The 10,953-nt window shown below is 44.8% G+C and overlaps 1 protein-coding gene across 1 annotated transcript; it reads right to left on the bottom strand.

The window, feature by feature from the left end:
- Positions 1-951: 951 nt before the first annotated feature.
- On the bottom strand, positions 952-4,510 carry LOC136520642 (uncharacterized). The gene is made up of 5 exons (XM_066514220.1): positions 3,320-4,510; positions 2,195-2,252; positions 2,012-2,095; positions 1,682-1,823; positions 952-1,589 (listed from the first exon to the last, which is right to left on the bottom strand). Exons 1-5 carry the CDS (start codon positions 3,894-3,896, stop codon positions 1,194-1,196), a joined length of 1,257 nt encoding a protein of 418 aa, XP_066370317.1. The 5' UTR covers positions 3,897-4,510; the 3' UTR covers positions 952-1,193.
- Positions 4,511-10,953: the final 6,443 nt, after the last annotated feature.

Genomic DNA, 10,953 nt, shown 5'->3' with positions numbered 1-10,953 from the left:
CAAACTGAAATACAACAGTGTTATAATAGTAATTCGTGTTGCCTCGATCTGTCTGCCTAAACATTGGCAGGATAACTACACATCATACAAACGACAGCACAGAGCAATGTACAAGCTGAACTGACAGTTTTCACTGTAGGCCCCTTGTGACTACTTCCTCCCTCCCTAAATGGTTATCGTTTTCGTTTTCCGATAAACAACTTTAACTAAATATATATTAAAAAATATTAATATTTATGAAACATAATTAGTATCATTGAATAGATATTTGAATCTAGTTTTTTAATAAATTTATTTAGAGATAAAAATGTTACACGTATTTTCTATTAATCGAGTCAAAGTTATCGGCATGCAATTCGTGGCGACTAACATTTAGGACGGAGTGAGTATGCTCCAAAATTTTTTTGAAAAGCAAACCTATGCTCCAGAGTCCAGAATCTCAGCTTGTGACCTAGTATGTTCTATATCTATTTAAAAAAAAAAAAAAAACTGCTCCAGAGTCCAGAATCTCAGCTTGTTTACTTCTGAATTATGCAGAAGTGAATCTTGCTTGTTTTAAAAATGAATAAATAGCATAGATCTTTGGCATGAAGCAGATCGACCTCCGAGCCTTGTGAGAGTAAGACTGTTGTCCTCACTCCTCACAAGAAGGCATCCGGTAGTCATGCATAACTGACTCCATGGTTAGGTTCCTGAGCCCCCAAGAAATTAATCCCAGTCACCTGCTTAAATGAGCCCTGCAGCAAGCAGCCGCAGGGAATCCAGTTATGATGAATGTGACCTCAAATCATAATGGCTCTGTTCGCTGGTTGTTTTCTGGGTTGATAAATCTGGCTGGTGCTGGTTTGTTGTGAGAGGAAAACACTGTTGACTGACTGATAAACCCTGACTGAAACCAACAAGCGAACAGGCTAAATATGCCAAGGAAATCTTTCTGATAAACAGCAGTGATCAAGAGAAAACTGCTGGATGATTGACAGCAATAATTTCAGTTTCTAGATCAGTAAGAAAAGGTCATCATACTTAGCTTCCCTAACCATTCAATTTACAAAAGAGTAAGCATTAGCAACATAAATGATTTTTACAAAAGCATTTTGATTACTGACCTCAATTCAAGGATAACCTAACACACTGTCTACATAGAGATAACACAAGTTCAGTAGCCACGTTGCTATACCAATTTCCACTTGGTGCTACGAAACGATAAGAGCATCAATCGTCCTTGGCATCTCTGGGTTTGTGGTAATCTCTTCACAATAAATCTTCGTTGCCATCTCATCTTTTTTCGGATCTGCCTTCATGTTTACCCTGTCAATGTCACTCGTGCAAAGAGTTGGAATGGCATTGCATTGTTCGAACCGGAAGCAACTGACAAGGTGATCATTTGTTAGACCTGCAGCCTGCATGAAGGAATATATGACCGTTGGGCCCACACCTCGGAATCCCCTTCTCATCATGTATTTGCTGATTGTATCTGCCTTAGGGCTCTTGACAGGAACTTGTCTTGGATATCGGAACTTGCTCATTATAGGCTTGTGGTTCAGAAAACCCCAGCAGTACCGATCAAAGGATCCAAATTCATCAACAATCTGCATCAGTTTGCACAAACTTATAGTTCCAGGCAAAAAACCACACCAACGGAAGTACCAAATTGGCGGTATATCAAGCAGGCACTACCAACCTTTAGTATCTGGCGAGCATTCTCAAGGACAGCTCGGAGCTTTTGCTCTGACAAAAGAGAATGGGCAGTGCTTCCAGGTGCCACAAGCTTCTTCTCATTTATTTTAGAGACAGCAGCAGGGTCGAACTCCATGAAAATTTCCCTGGAAGATTCAGCATGGATCTTACAAAATAAACCATGCAGAGTAATTTTATTTAGGGCCCCTTTGGAACACAAGAATCATGTAGGAACTTCACAGGATTCAGTTTATTTTCACAGTAAAAACACAGAAAACATGAAACAATCCCGCATTCCAAAGGGGCCTTATTTTCAATATTGCAAGACCTATACCTGAAAAGTTGCCTCCTCTTGAGAATTTCAGGCCATGTAAGCTCAGCCAATGCACCAGATAGTACAAGTAGCTCAAACAATCTCCTGTAGAACGATCATGGTCAAATATCCTTGGGCAGTCTGATTCCTATTCACAGAAGATAAATAGCAAAGATGAATTTTGCAATTTTCAGTTTTGCATACCTGTCATTGTGCACGGGAACCCCCCACTCCTCATCATGGAAAGTGACATAGCAAGGATCTGGTCAGTAGAAAACATGACAAATCAGCTTTGTTCGTAAAAATGCGTAACTTAAGAAACACTTCATCAGTAAGGCCTAGAAAAAGGCACAGGATAACCATAGCATGTGATGCTGTCAAATAAAGCTGTACCTCAAGCTTGGGGTGTTTGGTTTTATTGGCGGTATAGATGGAGCTATTAAAACTACTAGTGTGTTATTTTCAGGTTGTAATGTAACCATTCCTTTTACCAAATTTATGGTTTCAAGCAATTACAGTGGGTTGCTGCAGCAGGATCAAAATCAAAGGGCACATGGTACATAATAGAGCATAGATTGATCTAACGGGCTGGTATTTAGTTGATGAGACAAAACTATATATTATAACTAACTACATATGTAACTCTGTGGAAGTGTCAATGACAAGGCAATCCTTCAGATGAAATTGCATATCTAATGTTAATTATATATGCAACTATAGTCAATTACAGATGTTGATGTGAAATTGCAAGAGACTAACCAATCCGTTGAATGAAGGAAATAAAAACAAAAGGGAAACAAAAAAAGGAGAATATGCTCTTTACACTTTATAGGCAACCTAAAGGAGGAATTGCAAGAGATCTAATGTAGGCAGAATTACCATCTCAAATGGTTCCAATATCCAACCCCATGACAAACAAGAACAGCTAGAGTTTAACAAGCTATTAACGGAGTAGACGATATATCATCATTCCAGTTAGCAACTCAGTAGCATGCTGCTCTTGAGGAAAGGCTAGAAGGGAATATATTCTTAATTAACCTGTGGGTTTCGCATAGCTTTACTACATGTCTACATCATATGAACAAGAGTGATAAAAAGTGCCTGGTTAAGGATGCTACAATGTATAAGTTATAATGAATTGTGACACATGAATGGACTGATTAGCCAATAATTCGAACAGGCATAAATTACGCACTCTAAAATATAGTCAGTAACCAAAACATCAAGAAACAAGAATTGTATTCTTCTTCTGAAGAAAAGAAAGAAGAATAATTCTTACAGCAAACTAAGATTTTGGCAAAGAACAAGTTCCAGAAGAGAGAAGCTCACCAGTGGTTGGAGTCGCCCACACGCACCTCCTCTTCCCTTCCACAACCTCTGGTGTCACCGAAACAACAAACTCCACCACGACGGGCTTGCTCTCTGCCGCCTTACCCACAGCCTTGCCTTGCTTCGACGCAGCCGTCGGCCCCGACCGGCCCTTCTCCACTTTCCCAGTGAAAGCCCGGACGCGGACCGACTCCGCGGAGGCATCCGAGGAGCAAGACGACGCGCTGAGCGGCAAGCCCGGATGCAAGAGCTGCGGCGCGTCGCTCCTCCTCGACGGCGGCCCAGGCGGTGTGCGCCGCGGCGACGGCACAGGGGACGCACCCTTGGGCGCGCCACCTCCGCCCCCGCTGACTGCATTCCTCTTTGCGCCCTCCTCCGCCTTGGGTGCGGCAGCCGCAGGCTTCTCTGGCGTCCCCACCGCCGCCGGCTCCGCCGCCTTCCTCAGGGGCTTCGGCGACGGTTTCCGGGCGTTCGCCGGGCCCGACCTGGCCTTGTTGCCCCCCGGTACCAGCACCGGCCTCGCCTCTGCCTCCGGAACCGCGATGTTCAGGGACCGGACCCTCGGTGCCCTGGCCATGGAAACCACTACAGCCTAGCCCGCAGGTTTTTACCGCCCAAAAATTCAAAATTTACCGGGTTTTCCACTCGACGCTCCTCAAGAACCGAGCAAAGAATGCCAAACGGCCGTAGAAAATTACCCGCCTCGTCGAGCTAATCCCCCCCCAACCCCCACGAACTTAAGATTCCCCTCCGCGGAGACAAGCACGCAACCAAGAACTCCTCCAAATCCGGACTCTTTTCCGTCCCTAAAAACCTCAAAAAAAAAATATTCAAATTGAAGCGAGCTGCGGGCCAAGAACCCTAACCCCAGTCGCGCTTAGGCCCGGCATTGCACGGAGGAGCGCAGGAACCGGGTAAACACCAAGACACGGCCACGGCGGGCGGCCGGCGCTCAAAGGAGATTAGAACCTCCCGGGGCCGTACAACGCCGGGGGAAAGCGAAATCCGGGGAAGCTGAGGGGATTTGGAAGACCTAGGCGGCGGAGGGGCGAGGCAGGGCGGGCAGGGGAGAGGCGCAGGGGGGGACTGGAGCTGCTGCAGCAACTGTTCCGAGGACGAGGGAGGAGTAGAATCCAAGGAGAGGAGGGGCGAAGCGGTTGGCGGAGAGGTTGAGGGGGACACTGCACTAGCTCGCTAGCGGCTAGCGGGGACACACCTGTTTTATTTTAGGAGGGGGTGTGTTGCGAAAGTTTTTAACTTTTGTGGGGGAGAAGAGTTTGGTTGTATCTATACCCTGGACCGCTGCGTGTGGGCCTGGTAGCTTCTTCTGTCTGATGGTGTACTTTTCCGAGATGGACCACCTGTTTTATATATTTGTCAAAATACTGTATAACGGCCGGCTGATTTGATTTCTTGGTGATTATACACGAGGGAAATGGTTTCCCACATGTACCATGCATCATTGTCAGGGTTTGGGTTTGTTTGGACACACATGAATCTAACTTAATCCATATATGTTAGAGTAAATTAGAGTGAAATGTAATTTAAATTTCATTACAATCTACTTTAACCTATATGAATTGAGATAGATATATGTGCATCCAAACAATGTCTGGTTATTTATTATTGATCGTCTTTTAAAATTTCTTAAACCAAAATTAGTGGCCGTAACCAAGAAGAGAGTATTATCAGCTAAATTTTCATTCATAAGACGACGAGATAGGAACGAGTGAACCACAACATGTCATCAATCAAAGTTTTGTGGCACCATCGAGTAATGAAATTGCCGTGAACTAAGAGGAACTTAACTCCTTAGCATCCTTAGGGTGAAAACTATCCATCATAGTTTATGCCTTTAACTTGGTTTGGTTGCATTTTTCCTAAACTATTCTAGAATTTAATAACATTTGCTATTTCAATGATAGATGTTGCACCCGTTGACAATAAGATGTCTATGATGATTCGTTAATTTTAAGATCTACCAGCTTAGTGTTTTAAAAGTGATCACAGAAATATGATGTGTGTTCGTACATTCATAGAGGTGAGTGTATTCATGCATATTCATCCGTCCCAAAAAAAATGCCATTCTTACTTCCTAGAGAATCAAACATTTTCAAATTTAGCCAAATATATATAAGAAAATTTTAATATTTTTAGTACATAATTAGTACCATTTAAATATATTTTCATAATAAATTTATTTAATTTTTATAATAAACTTATTTAAAAATATAAATGTTGCTAATAATTTCTACAAACCTAGTTAAATTTAAACTTCCTAGAGAATCAAACATTTTCAAATTTAGCCAAATATATATAAGAAAATTTTAATATTTTTAGTACATAATTAGTACCATTTAAATATATTTTCATAATAAATTTATTTAATTTTTATAATAAACTTATTTAAAAATATAAATGTTGCTAATAATTTCTACAAACCTAGTTAAATTTAAGAAAGTTTGACCCCCCCATAATGACTATTTTTATGGGATGGATGGAGTATGTAAGTCTCAAATCTTGTATTAAGTGTGTTTGTTTAACTACATCTCCTTCATCATGGCTGTGTGGATTCGTGTAATCTGACACAATTCTATTCGCTCGAACTACTTCAACAGTACTTTTTAGCGAACGAATAATATTTTTCTCTAAGCCCTTGTTTAGTTCCACCCCAACTTCCAAAAAGTTGCTACAGTACCTGTCACATCGAATGTTTGCGGCCCGTGCATGGAGCATTAAATGTAGACGAAAAGAAAAACTAATTGCACAATTTGGTGGGAAAATTGCGAGACGAACGTTTTGAGCCTAATTAGTCCATGTTTGAATACTATTTACCAAATAAAAACGAACGTTCTACAGTAGCCCCAAAATCCAAATTCCTACAACTAAACACAGCCTAACAACAAATCAGCATAAGCCAAATTTCAACGAAACGAACAGGGCCTGAGCGGATGTAAAATACACCACCCCACCATCCCCATCAGGTGGGTACGTTCTAAGAGCAAGTATAATAACATGCTGTAACTGGCTAAATGCTGAGGTGGAAGAGAGAGAAAAGGAGAGAGAAGAGAAATGGGCTATAATCTTATAGACGGCTTAGCACGAGAACCAAGAAACTATGTGAGAGAGACAAGTAGGCCATGCATTTATAGCAAAGAGCTAACTATTATATAGGTAGACCGAGAGAAAGCCGCAAGCCGGCTGTATTTTTAGGCTCGCTCTAAATAAGATTTACTGTTCTTCTATAGTGAATAGTGATGTGTTGCTTGTCGGTGGTTACCTGCGGGCGGGTGGGCGGTGGTCCGTGGTCTAGGCCGAAGCCTCGTGCAGTTGTCCGTTGCCCGTGGGCCTATCCCACGCGTGGCCAGTGAGGCCGACGTGGTCGGACCAATTCGATGAAGCCAGGGCCCGTACGGGAGTACGGGGCGGGGCGCGCGGCCAACCATGGACGATGCAGTGGGCGGGGCGTGAGAGAGACGTGGGGGCATTTTTTAGCCTTTTTTTTGAAAAATTTTCACAAATATGCCTCTAGAGGTATGATTTCAAAATCTGGACCCTTAGCTCGGCGTCATCGTTGATAGCCCTAAGCTTACACGTCTCGACGCCATAGATTTTGGCGCCTAGGTCAGGGCCACGTTGCTGGCGTGGACGCTGACATAGCAGCCAACTCGACGCCGTGATTATTGGCACCAAGCCCTATCTCCCTTCCTTTCTCTCTTCCTCTCTCTCTATATCGCTCCCGAGCCACCGCTGCCGCACCATCGCGCTCGCCGCCCGTGTTGCCCCGGCCATCCCTGCCCGCACCCATGCCCTGCGCCCACGCCCGTGCCCACGCCCGCCGTGCTGGTCGCCCGTGGCCCTAGCCCGCTCACGCCCCCTCGCCGCGCTGAGCAACGGCGGTCCCACGCCCACCACGCGCCACCACCGGCCCTGGCCTCTGCAGCGCTCGGCCATGCCATTGTCAGTTTGGCTTGTTGAAGGGTCGAGATGGCGACTAGAGGGGGGGTGAATAGTCTTTTCTAAAATTAATCGCGTCGGCTAACCGATATAAATGCGGAATTAAAACAATCGGTCTAGCCAAGACTATACCCCTCTATATATGTTTACTAGCACCTTGCAAAGATACTAATTATGCAACTAAGGTGCCGGGCTAGCTAGAGCTCTCCTAAACAATTCTAGGAGCAAGGTCACACAAACCTATGCCACTAGTACTTTAAACAACAAGAGAGCTTCTACACATGCTAGTAAGCAAAAGCACAAAGCTAACTAAGCTCACTAGCAATGCTCAATAACAAGGCAACCAATGCCTAATTAGAGAGCGCAAATACTTAGGTACATAAACTAAGCAATGTGACTAACAAGGTTACTAAAACCAAATTAGCCACGCAAGGGAGCTACTTCTATGCTACACAAGCAAGAAGGTAATTAGCAAGCTACACAAGCTATCTAATTACAAGAGCAACTACACAAGCTTAATATGTATAAAAGTAATTGCAAGCTTATGTAATGGGGATGCAAACCAACGGGAAGAACAAAGTTGACACGATAATTTTTCTCCCGAGGTTCATGTGTTTGCCAACACGCTAGTCCCCGTTGTGTCGACCGCTCACTTGGTGGTTCGGCGGCTAATTAGCATCACCCGCTAAGCCCGCACGTCGGGCGCCGCAAGAACCAACCCCTTGAGTGAGGGTAGCTCAATGACACGCTTTTACTAGAGTTGCTCTTCGCGGCTCCCGCGGGGCGAGCACAATGCCCCTCACAAGCACTTCTCCGGAGCGCCGCACAAGCTTCTTGCGCGCTTCAACGGAGACCACCACCAAGCCGTCTAGGAGGTGGCAACCTCCAAGAGTAACAAGCACCACCGGCTTGCAACTCGATCACCTAGTGCCACTCGATGCAACCTCACGATGCAATCGCACTAGAATCGCTCACTCACACAATCGAATGATCACTATCAAGTATGTGTGTGATGGAGGGCTCCCAAGCACTCACAAGCATGGACACTAAGTCCCTTGAGGTGCTCCCCACCAGCCATGGCCGAGGGCCACTTCTATTTATAGCCCCAAGGGCTAAACTAGCCATTACCCCTTCACTGGGCAACGGTCGGGCTGACCGGACGCTCTGGTCGTGTTGACCGGACGCTGGACCTCAGCGTCCGGTCGCCCACAGACGACCACGTGTCCCGGTTCCAACGGTCACTTGACCTGACCGGACGCTCCAGCTTCAACTGACCGGACGCTGGACCCTCAGCGTCTGGTCGTTTCCAGTAAGCTCCCAAGCATGACTGGACGCGTCCGGTCGAACGAGATCGGACGCAGCCAGCGTCCAGTCACACTCCAGTTACTGCGTCACCGTACGTCAGTGCGACCGGACGCAGCCTGCCAGCGTCCGGTGCATTCAGATCCAGTGTCCGGTCAGTTGACCGACGCCGGCATCTTCGCGACCAACTCGTTTTCACTTCTAACTTCTTCACCCTTGCACCAATGTGCTAACCACCAAGAATTTACATCCAGCGCAATAGAAAATAGACATTCCATTTTCCCGAAAGCGCCGAATCCCGCCTCACAAGCTCGGCGGGAGGGAGAGAGGGACCCAAACCCATCTCACCCCTACAAACATCACCGCCTTTATAAATGTGCCAACACCATCAAGTGTACACCACCATGTGTATGTGTGTTAGCATTTTCACAATCATTTTCCAAAGGATGTTAGCCACTCAACTTGCCACGCCACTCGATCCTAGCGACAATGCAAAGTTAGATTACTCGAGTGGCACTAGATGACCGATATACAAACAAGTTTGCCCCTCTTGATAGTACGGCCATCTATCCTAAACCCGGTCATAAACTTCTCTACACACCTATGACCGGTGAAATGAAATGCCCTAGGTTATACCTTTGCCTTGCGCATTCCATTCCATCTCCTCCAATGTCGATGCAACACATGCACCAACACGATCAACAATGATATGATCCACTTCATATCATCACATGATCATATTGGTTCATCGATCTTGACTCTACTTGCTCTTCACCGTTGCCATCATCCATCGGCGCCAAGTCTTGCTCAAGCTTCACCGCCACGCGGTCCATCACTCCAAAGCCTTTGACTTGCCCTTCACGCTTTCAACCGGTCCATCAAGCCAAGTCTTGTCTTGATCTTCTCCACCTTGATCACATGACTCAATGTCATGTCTCATGTGCAATAAGCTCCTTCATCATCACATGTGTGAGCTTTGCAACATCTCCAAGCCATTTTCACCTTCATGGCATATGTTGCTCACACACATGTACCTGTGGACTAATCACCTGTGTATCTCACATAAACACAATTAGTCCACCTAGGTTGTCACTCAATTACCAAAACCAACAAGGACCTTTCACTTGTTGCCCTCACCCACGCCGGGTGTTCGCTGCAACTCCGTCCTAGGGCCATCGATCCCGGCGTCCGCTGCGACTCCGTCGACGTCCGCGACCCCATCCACATTCCTACCACCGGCCATCCTAGGGCCAAGGTCAGTGGCCTTTGGCAAGGGCCGAGGGGAGGGGGTGTTGTCCACCTAGAAGGCCGCAACAGCCACCATGCCCGAACAATTCGGATAGGGTTGTTTGCCTACAGCGTCGCCTGCTCAAGCTCTTGAACTCGTCGGACAGGTAAAAATTATGAATATGCAATATAGGTACTTAGTTAGCTTTGATTGTAGTGTAGTAGTTCGATTATTTGTTATTTACTAGTTAATGTGATGACTCATGTAGTTGATTTAATTAGTGATCTAGTGAGATAGATATATAGATAGATAGAAACATAGATACATAGGTACATAGATATAGTTAGATAACTACTTAGGTAGTTATATATTTAGTTAACTAAATAGGATCTAGCTATTTAGTGAGTACACTGTATATATATATATACATAGTTATTATCTTATTTACTTAGTTTGTAGTTAGAAAGTACTTGTTAGGTACTATCTATCATTTAATTTGGACTAAAGGATATGTGTTTCGTTATGTGTTTGAACTAGATGGACAACCTATTGACCATATATCATGGAGGCACCGTTGAAAGTGATCGCTATGGATATGTTGAGTTTGTTGACATGCAAAGCGTGCCTGTGCTATTCAATGATAGGCCTTTATTTAGTGAGATGGTTGCAAGGGTGTGGCAGAACCGCCCGAAATAACGCACTTACAAAGGCGCTTGTCTTCCACCAGACACTAAGCACCCCATAAGCAACCTACAGCGGATGGTTTTCGTCGGGCACACCCCAAGGGAGAGCCTAAAAGATCCACATTTTTCCCTAAGGATCTAATAATGAGAACGAGTTACAATACTTAGTATATTTCATACATCCAGAGTTCTTAGAAATTCATTATTATATTGCCAAATTCAGAGTGCGAAATATTAAACAGCGGAATGATAATAAACATCTATCGATAAAGAATAAGGATTCATCTGTGCCCACTAGAAGAATCCTTCACACAATGGTACTCAAGCGTTACCTGCAACAGAGATAAATAAACCCTGAGTACACAATGTACTCGCAAGACTTATCCGACTAGTGGGAATAATTTTCCGACTCCAAGGAATATAATAAGCTTTATGGTTTGCTGGTTTCCTTTTTGTAGAAAGCA

The sequence above is a fragment of the Miscanthus floridulus genome, chromosome 18 (assembly GCF_019320115.1).
Source record: "Miscanthus floridulus cultivar M001 chromosome 18, ASM1932011v1, whole genome shotgun sequence".
NCBI lineage: Eukaryota > Viridiplantae > Streptophyta > Magnoliopsida > Poales > Poaceae > Miscanthus > Miscanthus floridulus.
Note: the sequence above shows the minus strand (reverse complement) of the source record. Positions and strands in the feature narration are given on the sequence as shown.